The 20,714-nt window shown below is 45.0% G+C and overlaps 1 protein-coding gene across 2 annotated transcripts in view; it reads left to right on the forward strand.

Annotated features, from left to right (window-relative positions):
• The window catches only part of ACBD5 (acyl-CoA binding domain containing 5), a 40,381-nt gene that overhangs the window by 11,114 nt on the left and 8,553 nt on the right, over positions 1–20,714 (forward strand). The window contains exons 5-9 of one of the 2 annotated variants that reach the window (XM_044293360.1): positions 2,925–3,039; positions 3,153–3,185; positions 10,929–11,078; positions 12,447–12,665; positions 19,553–19,653. In XM_044293360.1, the coding sequence (XP_044149295.1) occupies positions 2,925–3,039; positions 3,153–3,185; positions 10,929–11,078; positions 12,447–12,665; positions 19,553–19,653 (618 nt within the window). The remainder of the gene's footprint in view (positions 1–2,924; positions 3,040–3,152; positions 3,186–10,928; positions 11,079–12,446; positions 12,666–19,552; positions 19,654–20,714) is intronic. The other variant, XM_044293361.1, reaches the window with a different exon arrangement.

Consider the following 20,714-nt stretch of genomic DNA (forward strand, 5'->3'; position numbering starts at 1 on the left):
CCACTTAATACCAATCATGTGAACAAGTCCTAAGGCTCCCCTTCAGTTTAAGGACCTCATCATATGCTTAGGATACTTTCACACTAGCGATAATATTTTCCGGTATTGAGATCCGTCATAGGGGCTCAATACCAGAAAAAAACGCTTCAGTTTTGTCCTCATTCATTGTCAACGGGGACAGAACTGACTGACCAGAACGAAATGCACCAAAATGCATTCCGTACCGTTTAGTTGTGTTCCCAGACCGGAGAGCAAACCGCAACATGTTGTAGTTTGCTTTCCGTCCTGGGATGCGGAGCAAGACGGATCCGTTTTCTCTGACACAATAGAAAACTGATCCGTCCCCCATTGACTTTCAATGCAGTTCATGATGGATCCGTCTTGGCAATGTTAAAGATAATACAACCGGATCCGTTCATAACGGATGCAGACGCTTGTATTATCAGTAACGGAAGCGGTTTTGCTGAACCCTGTCGGATCCAGGTAAAAACGCTAGTGTGAAAGTAGCCTTAGATGGGCTGATTCTGTATCGGTCATGTAGATTATATCCTGGATTATGAAAGGAGTCGTACACATGTGATAGTCTTTCGACTGAAAGTTATCACTGCCAGTTCCAGGGTGGAGAGAAATAGCCGCCAGACATTTCTATTGCTGCTTATCTCCAGGGAAAACAAACGACTGGTTAAATTAAAGGGATTGCCCAGTGTGGATAGGTGAAAAATTCGTGATTGCTGGGGCTATGACTGCTGGGACCTCCACCGATCAGGAGAGCTGGGGTACCCGAGTGAATTGAGCAGTAGTGTGCATATGTAAGGGTGGGTTCACATCACGTTTTATGCCTCCGTTTGACTTCTACGTTACAAAGAAAGGATTAAAAAAACCGCAGCACACCACGTTCTTCTATCCTGCACAGTCCGGTAAAAAAAAAAAAAGTATACTGGTGAACGGATGCCACTGTATGGCATCAGTCTGAGGCATCCGTTTATCGTATACGTTTTTCTATACGTTAAAAGGATGGGAAAACGTTATGTGAACGCACGCCACCACTCTGACAAGCACCTCATTTATTCACATATGCACACCACTGCTCCATTCACACAGGGAACTTGGGGAATCCTATTCTGGCGATTGGCGTGGGGCCTAGCCATGGGTCTAATAATCCAGTGTTGTCCATAGGCCAACCATCCAAACCAAAGTCAAACCATGCCATCTTCATTTCACTTGGTACTGGTAGGAGCATTGGGCCATCCCTATAGACATTAGATTGTCAGATCCCATTTGGTAGGTTGGGTTGTACGCCCCCCCCCCCCCCCAATATAGAGATATAGAGTAGAACTACCGAGCATCCACCAGGCTCCGGAAAGTGGTAAGTCCTAATAAAATATACAACTACAACCTCCAGCATGTCTGCCAGAAACTGACAATCTGATATTCCCATGTAAAGCCTACAGTAGTAATGTGAAATTCTGGGAATATTCGCGCTCTCAGGACAGAGTAATGATCTGGGTCATTAGATTTCTGCTGGGATTTGATTACAGCTAAGTAGATTGCGTGCGGTAATTTCATCCAGAAGCTGCTCGCACCTCGCGTCCCCGGCCCCTCGCTTATCTTCTAGGTCGGGTAGCGTCCACTAGAATTATACATGAGGTCCGTGCAGACAGCCGAGCACAACGCAAGGCGAAAACTAGAGCACAGGTCAATAACCCGGCCAGTTCATAGCCTCCTGGTGCTCGTGCGGCTCTGGGGAGTATATTGTTTTAATGCTGGATTGAGTTATGGGATGATATCCGGTGACCTGAAAGTAATTATAATATCTGGGTCACTGAGGCTGAAAAGACAGCGTGGCGATAACTGCTGTTGTGTTAAATGCATTCGGGGAGAGGGGGCTCATGCGGGAATCGTTTTATTGGCACAATCATACATTTAGCTGCACTGAAGCAGAGAAGACCTCGATTATGGCTGGATTTACTCTACACATGGCTTGACTAGCGGCATCCATGTATACAGGCCAACATTCATGTATTTGATCATTTGTATCCCAACACTATCGGAAGGAGACATGGTTTCAGTAGTGCAGCCTTTAGGCCTTGGGCCTATAGCTTCCATGATAAGGTTGATTGCAGTCAGATATTGGCACGAGTGACAACCCAATGCCGAGGTGATCTGCATTGTAGGGCCTGTCTGACAACTGCACCGTTTGTAGCAATTGTAGTCGGCCGTACTTCGTTCTGTGCATACAGAGGTTATTGGAATTGCACTCCGTTCCTGAAGCTAGGGCTTAAAGGGGTCCTCTCACTTCAGCAAATAGCATTTATCATGTAGAGAAATTGAATACAAAGCACTTACTAATGTATTGTGATTGTCCATATTGCTTCCTTCGCTGGCTGGGTTCATTTTCATCACATGCTTACACGCTATAGGAAAAAGCACCAGCCTATGTGAGCTCCCGTGGTTTCAGCCACCTTAGAGGCAAGCACGGCCACAGGGTGGTCGTAATCATGGAAACGAGCAGTGTATAATGTGATGGAAAAATGAATCCACCCAGCAAAGGAGGCAATATGGAGAATCACAATACATTAGTAAGTGCCTTAAGTGTATTAACTTTCTCTACATGATAAATGCTACTTGCTGAAGTGAGACAACCCCTTTAAGCCTCATTCACATGTCTGTGATTCACGGACGTGTATTGTACATGTTCTCCATGTATATGATGATTTGGATCCACACACTTCAGAAGGGGGCGTTATCCTCAGATGTCTCAGTAGTGCAGCCTCGGGCTTATCAAGATGTGGTTTTCACTTCTTGATCCGCTCTCAAAGGCTTTTTATTTATTTTCTTTTGGTCCGTTTTTAATGGAGAAGTGTTGAGATGTAATACATTAAGATCTCGTGTTATTGTATGACCTCTTGCCTTTTGGACACTAGATCCTTGAGACAATGCCAGTGACGGAGAAAGTGGAAGAATTACTGCATGTCATAGGTCCATTTTATGAAATAGTGGAAGACAAAAAACATGGGCGAGGATCTGGTGTAACTTCAGGTTGGCCAAACTCCTTTGTGTTTTAGAATATTAGTCTGTGTTTCTGCCTGTCCACTTCCTCCAATCACAACTTTCTGTTCTTTTTTTCCCTCTCCTTTCCTTCCGCATGCCAGTCCGACTGGACAGAGTTACTAAGTCTTTAGAAGGTATGAAGGAAATTTCAGTTTTGTCGTCTTTAACCGAAGTTTGAAAAAAAATCTACAAAAAGTTTAGAGCGTTCAGCCACCGTACTGCAGCTTAGAAGGAAAGCCCTGGTGTGTCCACATCGAGATGTTGGCTATTTTTACTAGCTGTACTGTACCTGCTTAAATTGTATGTTCAGGTTTATATCCCTGTGTTACAGCGCAAAGCTTCAGAGCTGAAATCTCCCAGCCTTCATTCCTGGCTGGCTGTGTGCACAGAGCTTCCTCTGGTGATTTGCACGCTGGGGGCATTGAAGCTTTCTCACCAGGCAACCCAATGTAGGAAAAACCAACTGTCCAGCTGTATATAATGGTCGAATCGCATTATTGTGACCACTTCCTACTCTCGCTATTAGCGGTGCGTAGCTCATGAAGGAAGTCCCGTGTGCTGAGCTGGCTCGGTGGGTACGTAAGCTGTGGGATAGGCTGTCTGCACACAGATCCCTCATTGCTGTCATGGGTAAAAGGGGCATTTGAGTTGTAAAAATGGGATCATTATTGGCTTTTGGGCCAAGGGTGGCGGCATTTATGAAACTGCGCAGTGTGAACTGTTCTTTTGGTGAAAGTGTATGGTGAGTGGAGAAATGGCACCATTGTGAATAAGCGATGTGGAAACTGCAGAGCACCACGTGCCATTGATGCGAGAGCTGAACGTCGGCTATGAAGGTACGCGAGGGCAGACGACACTCTACAGTGGAGCAGCTCACCACCAAAATGATCCAGGGCACACAAGACATGTGTCTAACACAACAGTCCACTGAACCCTACTGTGTATGGGGCTCCCAAGCACACGGATGGTCACTGCACCTCTGCTAATGAAAAGGCTTCAGTTTTTGTATTGGAATCGGACCTCCACTGATTAGCAGAGGGTTGTCTTCTCCAATGAGTCACATGAGGCATGTCGGAGAAGAAACATCAGAGAACAAACACCATTTCTAGAGGAACACAAGCTGGTGGGGGCAGCGTTATGGCCTGGGTCCACTCCTCCATGTGGAAGACACTCTCAACCGATTTGGGTATGAATCCATCCTTGTAGATCACGTACACCCATACATGCTGTTTCTCTTCCCTGGAGTGGACGGGATCTTCCAGCAAGACAATGCGACATATCACACGGCTAGAAATGTCTGATACTGGTTGGAAGAGCATGACCGAGACTTCCAAGTATTACCCTGGCCCCCTAATTCCCCAGACTTGAACCCAGTTGAGGATCTGCAGACCACCTTGATCGTCGTGTTCACTCTATGGATCCTCCCCCATGCCCTCTTACAGCCGCTGTGGGATGCTCTGCAGTCAGCATGGCCCCAGATATCTACGACAACCTACCAGGACCTTATTGAGTCACTCCCAGCCCGTCTAGCTGCTGTCCGTGCTGCACACTGCGGTTACTCTGGATATTAGCTGGTGGTCATAATAATGTGACTCCACTGTGTAGAAGCACAGCTAAAGCCTCATTCACACATCAGTGTTCGGTCAGTGATTTCCATCCGTGATTATGAGCCAAAACCAGGTGCGGCTCTAAACACAGAACAGGAGCAGATCTTTCCTTTATACCTTATGTCTGTGGAGGCTCCACTCCTGGTTTTGGCTCACAATCACTGACCAAAACACTGACGTGTGAATGAGGCTTAACCCTGACAAGCTTGCTGACTGTTTCCACTAACAGCCAGCCTTGTGACCAGTACATGATAAGTATGGGGCAGGTCCCTACACACTTTGACACTCTCCATCCATTACTAACAGTGTCAGACGCAAGGCAAATTGTAATGCCCGGTTGTCAAAGTGTTCAGATTTCAGGAGGAATAACCGAGGCACAGCACAATTCCGTGTTCTAAAAAAAAAAATATTCAGATTTTTTTTTTTTTTAATGCAATGCAGGTAATGCAAGTGTGCACTAAAACATACATTTCAGGCGAGCAAAGGGGTCCTCTTTAACATAAGTACACATAAATAAGTACCACCGCAGCATAGACTTCAAATGTAGGGAGCTGAATTTGTAGTACACTAGTACAGTTTGCAAATTGCTGTGATGTTTTTGAATTATTTTGTGTCTTTTTGATTCCCGTTTTTTTTTTTTTCTCTGCACATCATATTTGATGTTATCCTGTAGCTCAGGGTAAAATTCCACTCTGGCTGGCCGAGTGATCCTTGGCGGTGACACACAATACTCAAAGAGGCTTGGGATATCACAGTTCACAGTCTAATCAGCGTGTGCCACGGAGCAGTAGGGAAATGTGAATTATTTGCCACTTGTTCTTATTAGGAGTGAGTCATGATTACATGCCCACAGCAGCCATTATACCATCAGACCTCAGGGCGTTTGCAGGGGTTCTAGAGAGAGATGATAAATAATACATGTGATGTTGGTAATTATCAATGCATTGATTGTCTGACTACTGGTCCAGCCCAGCGGATGACTGTCTGCCTTGTGGTGGGCAGAAAGCGTTAGGATCAGCGCTTCTGCTGATGCAGCACATTTTATGCCATTAGAACGGTGCTTAATAACCCTGGGTATTTGTCTACATTATCTTAATTGTTATTACTAAGAGGGTTGAAGAAAATGTCCACTCATTTCGTAAACTCATGCCCAGAAATGAATCTTATGATATAAGCCCTTAAAGGGGGCTCTTTATATTTTGTAATTCAGTTATGCAACTTACTAACGTACTAGTGACGTTATATGGTGTTTCCCTGTCCAGTATATGTACCGACCAGAGTCGCATTACACCTTCAGGATATTTTATGGCATCCCATTCTAAATCCATAGGCCTTAAAGGGGTTGTCTGGGTTCGGAGTTGAACCAGGACATACCCAGAATTTCACCCAGGCAGCCCCCCTGCTAAATCGCGCAGGGCAAAGGCATTTTCAGGAGATCCGGTGACGTACTGGGCTTTTCTTCGGGCAGCCAGGCGGAGGCTTCTGCCCAGCAGTGAGCCTGGTGACGTCACCAGCATTGATGAGCGGGCTTAAACGCTGCTCTAGCCTGTAAAATGGCTAGGGCAGCGCTAAAGCCTGCCCATCAGAGCCAGTGACATCACCGGGCTCACTGCTGGGTGGAAGCCTCCTCCCGGCAGTGTGTTATAGTAAATAAAAGAGCCCTTGCCCTGCGCGATCCTGCGCAGGGCAAGGGAGAGCATCGGCGCATGAACTGCTCTAATGCTCTTGTCAGGGCGGGCTGCCTGGGTGAAATTATGGGTATGTCCAGGTTCATCTCTGAACCCGGACAACCCCTTTAACGGGTTTTGTCATCTCAGACATTGGTGGCATATCAGTAAGAATGTCATCAAAGTCTCATAGGTGCGGGTGTCAGAGGTAGGTCCCGCACCTATCTCCAGAACTGGCCCCAGAAAGTGAAGTAGGGTGCACCGTGCATGAGCAGTACGCTCTCTATTCATTACATAGCCAAGTTAGTGCACTCGGCTAATTTTGGCAGTCCCATAGAAATGAAAGGAGGGTGGCTGCGCATGCATGGGTGCTCCCCGCTCACTTCGGGGGTCCCGTTCTGGAGGTATTTTAGCGATATGCCATCAGTATCTCAGATGAGAAAACCCCTTTAAAATAGAGTTGGTTCTCCTCGCAGCTAAAAGAGTTTCCACTCTTCTACAAGATTTTGGAGGGTGTCTGTGGGGCTTTTTGCCCATTCATCCAGAAGAGCATTTGTGAGGTCAGACATAGGTGCTGGATGAGAGGGTCTGGCTCACAATCTCCATTCTAGTTCATACTAAAGGTGTTAGATGGAGTTAAGGTCAGGGGCCAAACTCGCCCAACCATGCCTTTATGGACCATGCTTGAACAGAAAAGTGACTTCCCCCAAATGTTCCCACAAAGTTAAAAGAATACTATTGTCTAAAATGTCTTGTATGCTGAAATATTACAATTTCCCTTCACTGGAACCAAGGGGCCGAGGCCATCCCCTGAAAAACACCTCCATAGCATTATCCCTCCTCCACCAAATCATGATTAAAGACTTGTTCAGGAGAGTAAATTTGGGTGCTTCATGGACATATACTATACAATGGCATAGGTTGTATGAGATATAGAGACAGGACAACCTACAGTATGCCGTTACAGGACAGTACATTGACTTCGGCAGAGTAGGGCAGGACAGTGCATTGTGTAATAAATAAATAAAAATAATGGCTGCACACACATATAAGCAGTAAAGCTGAGAAATGGGGATCATTCCAAATTCAAGTGGTACTATACCTACTATTTGGATCAATGGAAGCTCTTAGCGCACATTTTGATCAAACTTGTGTCGGGCCCATCCATCAGGCGTCAAGGTGGCTTCCGCGGACGGGCCCCTATCACTAATATACCGCCTCTCTTGGACTTATCCAAGTCCACATTATCAGGGCAGTGAAGGAACCAGCTACATTTGTACTCAGTCTAAAAGAGGCGCCACCCTCAGATAAATATTACAAGAAAATTTAGACTGGCATATTCTTATTCATAATCATAGTCATGGGTGCACATCCATAAGGCAAGCATAATAAATCACTAAATAATGGCTGCACACATGGATGTGCACCCATGACTATGATTATGAATAAGAATATGCCAGTCTAAATTTTCTTGTAATAGTGCATTGTGTAAGGCAGTGCTAAGATGTTATGTTACTACACCTCTTTCCACCTTCAAGAGTATAAATACCAGGGTGACGGGCCATCCTCCACGACTACATGGCCAATGATAAGATAAGATGCCTTTATTGTCACTGTACAATACAATGTACAATACAATGAAATGTTGGTAAACCATCTAGCCACCATGTATAGTGTATAGTTACCACCATGATGGTAAACCATCTCGCCACCATGTATAGACCAAAGTAATAAATACTAAAATATCAGCCATAGCAGCTCTCATGGAGCCTAACCAACGTGGAAGAGGTTTTTCAGTGGGGGGCTCTCTGACATCACAACTCCAGCCAGTGTCATGGCCCTTCACTTTTTATCTGGTACTACAGCTCAATTCACTTCCTTAGAGCCGAGCTGCGGTACCAGGCACAGCCGCACATACCGACAAGCCTCTGTGCCTTACCAAACACTCAATCAGTGCCACTGCCCCTTTGCGAGGGCATACCTCCCAACTTTTTGGATGGTCAAAGAGGGACACTTATGGTTCATTGTGTGAAAGATCCATGTTTTTTTTGCTTATTTATACACTTCAATAGTTTTCTTAGGGCATGATATTGCAAAAATGACCTGAATATTGAAACTTCTAATAATAAAATAATATACAAGGCGGCTCTAATATATAGATATGAACCAGGCAAACTCTTTTCCTGATCAATATTAGAAATTTAATAATGCAAATATATACCTGAAATGAAAAAGAGGTACATGGGTCAAAAACAGAGACTGCCCCTCCAAATGGCTCGGCTTTTTCCGTTGGCCCCATAGAAATGAATAGGAGTGGTGGCCGTGCAAGCGCTGTACGCTCCCATTCACTACTATGGGGAGAGCGCTTGTTGGTCGCCGTACCCAGGGAAACCTGGGGTCCTCCAGTCAGCACCGTTGCCGATATAGGTGCTGGTCCCAGAGGTGGCACCCACACCTGTCAGACAATGGGGACATATCCTAACGATATGCCCCCATTGTCTCAGATAGGAATACCCCTTTAAATAATGCAGTGCATTACTGATTTTCCAAGGAAAGGAATTCACCAGTGGAAGGGTACAGCCACACATGGGAGGTCCTCCGATTTTCCGCAGTGGAAAATCCCCAACGTGTCTGTCAGGATTCCACAGAGGCAATATCCGCACCAGATGGTCACAGAGTTTGTTGCAGAAATGCTGTAGGGTTGCCGCAGATTTCGCCCTCCGAATTGTGCAATCCAAAAATCATAAATCACTGAAAAAAAGTGCACCACAATAATATGCGACTGACCATACTGGCTAGATCCTGACGCTGATGTTAAAAGCCGAGCTGGCTGCGAGTCGGTCCTTAGCACCTATCAGACTGTGTTCACACATGATAGCTAGTTTAGCGGTAGGACCCACACCACACTGAGATACCTTGACGGGGTGCGCAGGGCTCAGATATGTCCCTGGCTGGAAGATATTGGCTAAAGTCTCAGCTTTTAACATCAGCGTGAGGATCTAGCCAGTATCGTCAGTCGCATATTATTGTGGTGCACCTTTTTTCAGTGATTTATGTATTTTTATATTTTCATCCACACATTCACATTTTGTGTAGGATGCCTTTGTGGTGCATGTGCTCCGCTGCCGGCATCCTCCATTGTATGCATTTTTGCTGGGGATTGCCATAAGCAACGGATCACTTGCTCCCCCGATTATAAACACGCTACAGTGTTTGGGGTTGAGCATTTCCTCCCATTTAGGCCACTTTATTCAGTGATTTTTATTTTTTTAATCCAAAAATCAGCAACATAAATTGACATTGTGGATGAGATCTGTTAAATCTACTTTGCTGCGATTTTGAACACTGCCGATTTGCCATGTGCGTTTTCGCTGCTGAAAATCCCTAGTGTTTACGACACGTATGGACATACCCTAAAAGAGAATCTTAAAGGGGTTGTCTCACCTCCACCATTGGTGGCAGATCTCTAGGATATGCAACCAATGTCAGGTGCAGGTCCCACCTCAGGGACCCGCACCTATCTCTACAACGGAGCTCCCAAAGTGAAGAAGAGCGCACCGTTCATGCACAGCTGCCCTCCATTCATTTCTATGGGAGTGCCAAAAATAGGCAAGTGCTGGCTCGGCTATTTCCAGCAGCTCCATAGAAGTCAGCGAAGCAGTGGCCGCACTTGCGCTGTGTGCTCTCCATTCACTTCTATGGGACTTCCGTAAATAGCCGAGCGCGCCAATAGCCGAGGCCCCCAAGCCTCGTACCTCCACTGCCGACAGCTGCTCTCTGCGGTCCTGTGGACTTGTGTCCTGCACATTTTCCTGCCTAGCAGAATTCTGTAAGTTGACGTTTAATGTGGGATCAAATCCAGGATCTGCTTCTAAAGCTTTAAGCTGGCCATAGACATTATGTAAGTGCCCTCCGAAAGTTGTCTGGCCAGCAAATATAACGCCTGATCCTGTCATTAGCCCGCAGCTTCATCTTGGGCAAACGTACATATGGGGAGGGCCATTGAGTAGCAGCTGGGCATTCATGATACCACTGATCCAGGGAAAACGGGGTCTGCCAAAAAAAATCCAACATGGCCAATGCTCATTTTCCCAGCTGGCACACATACACAGTATCTACAGGAGCTATGAAATGTGTTGCCACTAATGAACACTTCCTTCCCGACAATCTGCTAGTCTGTTACTGCCCTTACTTGTCTTCTGATTGTAGAGAGTTCTTTCTCTCTGTGTTTTAGGTTTTAATTGTTTAGTTTATATTTAATGGGATTTCATCTTATTATATGCCACCCCTTTATGAGCAGTAGGGGTCCGGTCTCTGGGTCCCCACTATCCGCTGAAGGGTCAGCAGTGCCGGTGTAGCTTCCTATTCCGTTCCCTTCACGGCAGGGCGGTTGTATGCGCCGCTGGACAGAGAAACCTTGGGAGGGGTTAACAGTCCTACACCAGCACTGCGGCCCATTCATTCGCAGGTATCGGTGGGGGTTCGGTAGGTTGGTACCCCACTGATCATCTATTGATGATATCCTGGTAATAAGCCATCACTTTATAATATTGGAACACCTCTGTGATAATTGTACGTGACATTTGCCATTACTGTTGTGTAGACCTCAGCTCTGTCCTGACTTCCACCCCAAATTGTAAGGCTGTGAATGGCAAAGCAGAGAGCAGCGACAGCGGAGCGGAATCGGAGGAAGAGGAGGCTGGAAGAAAGGAGGAGGAAGATGAGGAAGATGAGACGGAGTTAAGCGAGCAAGGTATTAAAGTCAACTGCATGCTTTGAAATCCACACAGATTTGGTCCCATGTGTGAATGGGGTTCTTCACAACTTGTACTGTACTTCAGTGCTGACTCCAACCCAAATTGTGCAATAAAATAAAAATATCACGTGCTTGTCATCAGTGGAAGCGACTGCTTGCCTGAAGAGAGCGCAACACTCCCTGCTCATAGTGATCTCCTCTCACAGAGGAACTGAACAGGTTCTAATCTCCCCCCCCCCCCCACATTCACAGTTTACAGGTTCCCCTAAAGGGGTAGTATGCACGACCGTTTTTTTTCCCTGTTTACGGGGTGTTTTTTGCATTGCGTATACGGAACCTTTCATTTTGACGGTTCCACAAAAAAACGGAATGTACTCCGTATGCATTCCGTTTTCAGTTTTTCCGTTCCGTTGAAAGATAGAACGTGTCCTATTATTGCCTGCAAATCACGTTCCGTGGCTTCATTCAAGTCAATGGGTCCGCAAAAAAAAACGGAACACATACGGAAATGCATCCATATATCTTTCATATTTTTTCTGTTTTTGCGGAACCATCTATTGAAAATGTTATGCCCAGCCCAATTTTTTTCTATGTAATTACAGTGTACTGGATATGCCATACGGAAAAACGGAATGGAAAAACAGAACAAAAATGGAAACAAAAAAACGGAACAACGGATCCGTGAAAAACGGACCGCAAGACACTGAAAAAGCCATACGGTCGTGTGAAAGAGGCCTTAAACAAATATCTTTTTCATTTGTCCAGTGCAGGTTTTGGACATTTGGACGCCACCGGTAGTTTAGGCTACTTTCACACCTGCGTTTAGGTGCGGATCCGTCTGGTATCTGCACAGACGGATCCGCACCTATAATGCAAACGCTTAGATCCGTTCAGAACGGATCCGTTTGTATTACCGTGAAAAAAAATTAATTTTTTTTTATTTTTTTTGTTTTGTTTTGTTCATGATCATGCAAACGGATCAGTTTTGACTTTACATTGAAAGTCAATGGGGGACGGATCCATTTGAAAATTGAGCCATATTGTGTCAACTTCAAACGGATCCGTCCCCATTGACTTACATTGTAAGTCTGGACGGATCCGTTTGCCTCCGCACGGCCAGGCGGACACCCGAACGCTGCAGCGTTCAGGTGTCCGCCTGCTGAGCGGAGCGGAGGACAAACGCTGCCAGACTGATGCATTCTGAGCGGATCCGCATCCACTCAGAATGCATTAGGGCTGGACGGAGGCGTTCGGGGACGCTTGTGAGAGCCTTCAAACGGAACCCACAAGCGGAACCCCGAACGCAGGTGTGAAAGTAGCCTTAGACGTTCATTAAATAAACGGTTTGTTTCTTTTGTTTTACAGAGGAAAAAGCAGTGAAGGAAGATGAAAGCCATGAGCCGTGCCCGGGCGCTAAAGTTGCTAATGGTTTGCATGTAAATCACAGTGATTACATTTCAGACATTCCCAATCATGTACCTAACAAGTCAGATCTCAATGACACCACAAATGAGGTCAATGAAAAGCCAAAGACTGCACAGGATGATGATGATGATGATGTGAAGGACGTGGAGGCCATCAAAGGTTAGTGCACCCTCCCTGTATTATGCATCATTCACACATCAGTGTTCGGTCAGTGATTTCCATGAGTGATTTTGAGCCAAAACCAGATGCGGCTCTATACACAGAACAGGTGCGGATCTTTCGCTTATGTCGGTGGAGGCTCTAGTCCTGGTTTTAGCTCACGATCACTGATGGAAATCACTGACGTATGAGTGAGGCATTATTCATGCATCGTGGAAGATGGAAAAGTGACCCAAACCTTGTGAAGACCTACAAGCACCACACATCCAGACTTGTGAGACTAAAGCTGGCCATATGCATGAGATAATTGTCCGACTTTCAGCCACCTCTCTCAATCCTGAGCAGGTGTATACAGGAAGAAGCTGCTGCCATACATCTCTGGCAGTGGTTTGACTCCCTGAGAGCAAGAAGACTAGATATGTTGAAACCCAAGATGCTTGACATCAGCCATCAGAGGAAAGGTGGGGGGGCACCATACACACCAGATGGTTGGCTGAAACCGACGGAATCAGTGTGTTTGGCCGACATAGGTCTAATGTATATGTCCATTGAGGCTGACCATATAATTTACTGTTCGGCAGATGGCTATCTCTCCAGACGGCCCCATGCACATGTGTTCTGAATGGGGAGAAAGATGTTAACAGACAACATTTGCTGCAGTTTATCTTTCTGAGAACAAAAGGCTTGCACGGTTGGAATCCAACTGCCGATCCTAATCTTTCAGAGGCCTCCATACACATTTGTCCTGCAGAAATCGACATACATCTACTGTGTATGGTCACATTAGACCTGAAGATTTAGCAGGCAATTTTAGGGAAGGGAGCGTTCCTTCCCTGCAGTCACCTGCTCACTAGCGGAGGAGAACCGCTATTACATGCATCGATCCCTTCCACAGTATGGAGACGAGCGATCGCATCGCTTTGTTTTGTCTCCATACTGAATCATCGTTTGCAGGTAGCCGAGTGCTGATTACAAGGCACGATCTGCTGCGGCAAACGATTATTTTTAAACATGTTGAAATACTCTGATTACCCAATGAATGAGCGTTTGCTTGTTCATTGGGTAACCGGTGGCAGTATTACACTGCCAGATCATTGCTAACAAGCGTTCATAGCGATTATCTTCTGCAGTTTCAGAAACAGTCTGATTTCTTAGATATAAACGGTAATAGTTTGCTTACTAGCAGCCACCACTAGGGGGAGCTTACATGCTTACTGCATATAGACTGTATACATCTGTATTCTGTAAGCTCGCCCTAGTGGCAGCTGCTGGTCTCCAAAATGTTAGGATGGGACTCTGTGTGAAGAGAAGCAGAGGATTACGATATTATAAACAAGGATTGATGTAAAATATTCAGTACAGATCACTGAGAAGTTGTATTAGTGTCTGCAGCAGTTTAAAGAGTAGAAAAAATCCTGGCCAAAGGGCATATGGACATTATGGAGGAAAACGGGGGCACCTCTCTATGACCCAAAACGGAGAGGTGCTCTGTACAAGTGTCTCTGCTTCTGCTGAACTCGAGCCTCTTTTGCATTTCATGGATTAACCTGATAATACTACAAATTCCCCTACGGGACCTGTCTGGCTGGCCCGGGGCTTCCTCCCACGGAGCAGAACCTGGGATGGTCAGTTGATTGCTCCCAGAGACTCCTTTTAAAAAGGGTTGTCACTGCTGAGAAAACCCCTTAAGCTTTTTCTAATCCACAATTTACATTTTTTCTCAATAAACACAACACTTTAGTGCAAATATGTCTTCCAAGGCATGTGCTAAAGTGTATTTGTACAGTACATAATCCGGATCTGCACTTTGTAACAAAGGTCTAGTTTTTTTTCGCTTGTATCTGATACTTAAAGGGAAAGTATCATAAATTTAGACCAAATTTTTCAGGTCATTATATAAAAAAAATATATATCCTAAAATCATGCAGTTTTTGCCCTGTCCACCAAGTTTAATAATGTGTCGAGACTTTCTGTTCTGTGCAGATTACTTCTAATCCCGCCTGTGATGATAATGATAATGAAAGGAATCGCCTATGTACAGGTGACGCATGATCCTCCATTGACAATGTGACATTGTCTATCTACTCCCCCTCCCTGCACAATGACCTTTGCAGAGCATGTCTAGAAAACACCTCCTTTAGTCTATTGTGTCCATGTGGCCGCTGTAAAGCATATCTCTAAATGCGGTTAGCAACAGCTCAGGCAAGATACCAGCTCCAATAATAATAACAGCATTCCCTTCTATTTTAAATCCCCCTTAGACCTGTGAAGGGAAGCATACTTGCTCCCTGCCGCTCATTTACGATTCCCTGGGTCCACTGTTCACTTTGCTTCAGTCTCCGGGTATATACAGGTCCTTCTAAAAAAAATTAGCATATTGTGATAAAGTTCATTATTTTCTGTAATGTACTGATAAACATTAGACTTTCATATATTTTAGATTCATTACACACAACTGAAGTAGTTCAAGCCTTTTATTGTTTTAATATTGATGATTTTGGCTACAGCTCATGAAAACCCAAATTTCCTATCTAAAAAAATTAGCATATTTCATCCGACCAATAAAAGAAAAGTGTTTTTAATACAAAAAAAAGTCAACCTTCAAATAATTATGTTCAGTTCTGCCCTCAATACTTGGTCGGGAATCCTTTTGCAGAAATGACTGCTTCAATGCGGCGTGGCATGGGGGCAATCAGCCTGTGGCACTGCTGAGGTGTTATGGAGGCCCAGGATGCTTCGATAGCGGCCTTAAGCTCATCCAGAGTGTTGGGTCTTGCATCTCTCAACTTTCTCTTCCCAATATCCCACAGATTCTCTATGGGGTTCAGGTCAGGAGAGTTGGCAGGCCAATTGAGCACAGTAATACCATGGTCAGTAAACCATTTACCAGTGGTTTTGGCACTGTGAGCAGGTGCCAGGTCGTGCTGAAAAATGACATCTTCATCTCCATAAAGCTTTTCAGCAGATGGAAGCATGAAGTGCTCCAAAATCTCCTGATAGCTAGCTGCATTGACCCTGCCCTTGATAAAACACAGTGGACCAACACCAGCAGCTGACATGGCACCCCAGACCATCACTGACTGTGGGTACTTGACACTGGACTTCAGGCATTTTGGCATTTCCCTCTCCCCAGTCTTCCTCCAGACTCTGGCACCTTGATTTCCGAATGACATGCAACAGTCCAGTGCTGCTTCTCTGTAGCCCAGGTCAGGCGCTTCCGCCGCTGTTTCTGGTTCAAAAGTGGCTTGACCTGGGGAATGCGGCACCTGTAGCCCATTTCCTGCACACGCCTGTACACGGTGGCTCTGGATGTTTCTACTCCAGACTCAGTCCACTGCTTCCGCAGGTCCCCCAAGGTCTGGAATCGGTCCTTCTCCACAATCTTCCTCAGGGTCCGGTCACCTCTTCTCGTTGTGCAGCGTTTTCTGCCACACTTTTTCCTTCCCACAGACTTCCCACTGAGGTGCCTTGATACAGCACTCTGGGAACAGCCTATTCCTTCAGAAATGTCTTTCTGTGTCTTACCCTCTTGCTTGAGGGTGTCAATGATGGCCTTCTGGACAGCAGTCAGGTCGGCAGTCTTACCCATGATTGCGGTTTTGAGTAATGAACCAGGCTGGGAGTTTTTAAAAGCCTCAGGAATCTTTTGCAGGTGTTTAGAGTAAATTAGTTGATTCAGATGATTAGGTTAATAGCTCGTTTAGAGAACCTTTTCATGATATGCAAATTTTTTGAGATAGGAAATTTGGGTTTTCATGAGCTGTATGCCAAAATCATCAATATTAAAACAATAAAAGGCTTGAACTACTTCAGTTGTGTGTAATGAATCTAAAATATATGAAAGTCTAATGTTTATCAGTACATTACAGAAAATAATGAACTTTATCACAATATGCTAATTTTTTTAGAAGGACCTGTATATATATCTGGGGTGGACAGGGTCACATGCGCCGCTGCAGCCAATGACTCATGTGCTGTTTGGGGTCACATCACTTCTGAGGTCAGAAAATAGTTGCAGTAGCGCATGTTACCTTATCTGTCTGGAAGTTTACAGGACAGCGACCATAAGACCGCTGAAGGCAGAACGGTATGGATTCCAGCCAGAATGGTAGTGTCTCTTTAAAAATGCACCAAATTTATCAAACATTGTGCGACATTTGGCACAAATTAACTCAATGTAGACTCCCACAAAGCTGACTTTAGAAATTCCTGTTATGGTAATTTCCCCCTTTTGAGTTACCAGGGAAGACCTTTGGAGATTTCAGCTCTGAAGCATGCAGTATGGTAAATGCAGCTCTGGCCTTTACTACAAGAGCACATACAATAGAAGAAGGAAACGCGAAATCATGTGTAGGGCGGTTAGGAGAGAAATGCACAGAGGCTGCTCACCTTCTGGTGTTGCGCTCAGGATGCAACACTTCTCCAGCCCCGCATCAACATCTGAATGGAGTCCACTGCTGCACTCTGTCTGCTCCGTCCCGGATGCCGGCCTGAGTATCACAAGGTAATTCAAATCCAAAAACATGCAATGTGGCGCTGCAGAACACCCAACTGGGGAAATATTTAGAATAATTTTATTTGCTGCAGAAACTAGCAACGCTTTTTGGGGATGAAACGTCCCCTTCGTCAGGTTCACTGGCAACAACTAAAGGGGACATTCTGTCCTCGAAATGCGTTGCTTGTTTCTGCAGTAAATAAAATTATGCAAAATATTCCCAATGCGCCACGTTGCGCGTTTTTGGATTTGAATTAACTTTAATACAAGCAAGAACTCGGGCTCATGACAGTATAATTTTATATATAAAATGTAGTGTTTTGCTCAAAGATGAACATTCGCTTTAGTTATTCTCGAAGTGTGGATATAATAGTGCTGCTGATTTACAGGTGCCCTTACGTCAACTCTGCTCATGTGCACTGTTTACAAGAGAACTCAATAGCTTATTATGTGTGCTTTACTTATTACATGTCCTGCATTGTGTTGAAGGGGGGTTGGAGCACAGACTAATACTTTAATCCCCTGCATCTTAATTAGTATTGCAGAAAAAACTGACAAAGTGCTCTGCTTCCATGCATATTATTAGGGCAGCGGTGGTGATAAATACACAATTTCTATGATGGCAAATAAACATGGCTCCTGAAGAGCATGTGATGATCATAGTTAGACCCTGCACAAACTGTCATTTTGAATTGTCACAGGATCACTAACGGGCGAATAAGCCCAACATTGACAGGTATCAGCTGTTATTAGGTATAAGTACAATACAAGGTAAACAGAATGTCAGGGATATTAGAATATATTTCCTGTGGTGCAAGGAAAGGGCCAGGCGAGGCAAAAGGGTCTTTCTAGCAGAACCTGGACAGGTGATCAACCTCAAATAGGTACATGTTGCTAGAGCTTGTTATACAAACTTTCTATAAATTTTCCATGGTGACCATACTTTTAGGAAGGAGGATCTAGAAGAGTGTGATTCCCAATGGGAGATTTCCTCCATCCTATATATCTGGTCTACTTTATTGATCCAGTGGTCAATACAAGGGATTTCAGAGGACAGCCAGAGCGTTGGTAAGAGTAGTCTATCAGCTGCCAGTAAAAGTGAGAAGAGGGATGATTTGTGTGGTCCCATACTACCCATCCCCAGGGATATCAGGGCAAGCTCAGGTGTGCAGGGGAGGGATGACTGACATATCTGGTTGCATAATTGAATTATCTTATGCCACCAAGGTTTGATTAGGTCACAGGACCACCAGATGTGCATGAATGTACCTTTAGATACGTGACACCTTCAGCAAACGTCAGAGGCTGTTGAGCTATACATAGCAACAGTTCTTTTTCTGGCCGACGTAAAGGGGTTTCCCAGGAGTAAAATATTGATAACTTATTGTTAGGGCAGGGGGCATGGAACCACTGTGTCTATTGGTTTGACTTTGGCTAAACCTAAGGGTATTATCCTTGCGCCTCCCCAGTATTCGCCCTTTTTAACCCCTATACAGCATCTGGACTTCACTGCAAGGACCACCAGACTGCCACCTCCTGGAGTTGTCCCGGTGTGGTTAACAGCTGACCTACGAGTACAAGGCACCGAAGGAACAGGCATAGACAGTACCAGGCTGAGGTCAGGGCAGGCAGAGTTTGTGCAAATCCGTGATACAGGTCCAAGCTCAAGCAGCAGAGGGTAAATAGGCACAGGTTGGTACACGGGCAGACAACAGGAAATAGCAGACCTTTAGCAGGGAGCTAGCTAGGAACCTAATTGCTCAGGCAGGGTAATGAGGTCAGGATCTCAGTGTTGGGGCACCACCACACAGCGTGATTGTGTGGCATTTGGGAGGCAGATATTCTGTGATCAAGAACCTGTGATCCTAGCAATATGCCCGAATATCCAAGATGGGAATAACCCTTTAAGTTATGTTCATGTTAAACTGTTCATAACCGAAGTCATATTGGTGTGGCAGATCTGTTATGCAGATGATGTAACCAGTACCCAGCGGACCCCACGGACTAACGGGTTTGCTGGGGTCCTAACAAGTTTTTCCATCATTTTGACTGCAAGAAATGCTGCATTATTCTTGCCTTCAAAAGTGATGCAACAGAACGTGAAGCACAAATTGTAACTTTTTTCACAGTATGTTAGGAACAGTGATTACTAATGAGGCTATTGACCACAACATACAGTGGTCCTCATGCATGGAAACTAGTGCCAGCAAGAAGTGGAGGTGTCACCCATAGCAAGTCAAAGTTCTGCTCAGATTGGTTGCTGTGGGCGAAAACCTCCATATCTTGTCTGCACTAGGTTTCATACATGGTGCCCAATGACGTCCACGTTTTTGGAGTTCCCTGTAAACCTTCTCTAGATGTCGATATTAACCAGTAAAATCTTGCCTTCCAGGAGACGATTGCACAGAGGACATTGCTGCAGTGCAGCATTTGACCAGTGACTCGGACTCGGAGATATTCTGCGATTCTATGGAGCAGTTTGGACAGGACGACGTAAGTGAGATTTTTATCCATGATAATTGAATCTGGCATTGATGCAACACATTATAATGGCTCCAGTGTTTATTAAGTATCTGGCACTTGGAGAAATCCTGATACCACTCATAATCCAAGCTGTGATATAAGAGGAGCTTTCTTCTTCTCCTTTACTTGTTCTATTTCCAATGGCAATATACCAGATCTGAAAAGTGAGCCTTATTATATTCTGTTGAAATACGCCAGCATCATGTGTCCTGCTTATTTCTTCTGACTCCCCTCCTAAAGGAAAATTATTTCTTCATTCCCATTCCCTAAATTTATGTATCTGGTGTCCTCAATGTCAGTGTGCTAGGGAAGGAAACGGATTGAAGCCTTTGATCGAGCCCATAACGCCACCCTTAGTTTAAAAGCAGCAAGGCAGGGGCAACCTGGGAAGCACCACAGGGGACCTGCTGTTTGAGGGGCCTATACACAATAGACAAAACGTGTCCGAACCTACAAAAATCGTCAGGATCAGCTGTGATCTAATGACTATGAGTTTCTCCAAACTCTCCCTTGACCAAAGATATGAGGAGGAAGAAGGATCAGACACGTTGGATGCCTACTGCCCTTTACCTTGTTGAAATAAGCATGCATACGCAGTGTCCATATTTGGGGCAAAACTGGGAGAAATGGCTATTTGGATGACAGCTATTTCATGTGCATGGCCTCTTTATATTATGGCCCCCGCTGTCCATTAGATGGGGTGGAAAGGTTAAAAAGTAATTAAACCTTTATAAACTTTTAATATAATATCCCTAATGCCCTAATAAAACTATCTTTAATATACTTTATTCAGCAATTTTCTTTTTTTACTACACTTTTTCCTACCCAAAGCGCACCATTCACTGTCCGCTTAAAACTCAGTTCCCTGTTCACCGCTGACAGCTCAGCGGTGTACAAAGTACGGAGTGCACGTTTTAGAAATGGGGCCGCAGGAGCACATATTGCTGCCCCTGCCCTCCAGAGGATTACTAACTCTTGGCATAGCACATGGGTACGCTGTACCCATGTGCTATGCCAGGATTAGCTGAACG

The sequence above is a fragment of the Bufo gargarizans genome, chromosome 5, assembly GCF_014858855.1.
Source record: "Bufo gargarizans isolate SCDJY-AF-19 chromosome 5, ASM1485885v1, whole genome shotgun sequence".
Lineage (NCBI taxonomy): Eukaryota > Metazoa > Chordata > Amphibia > Anura > Bufonidae > Bufo > Bufo gargarizans.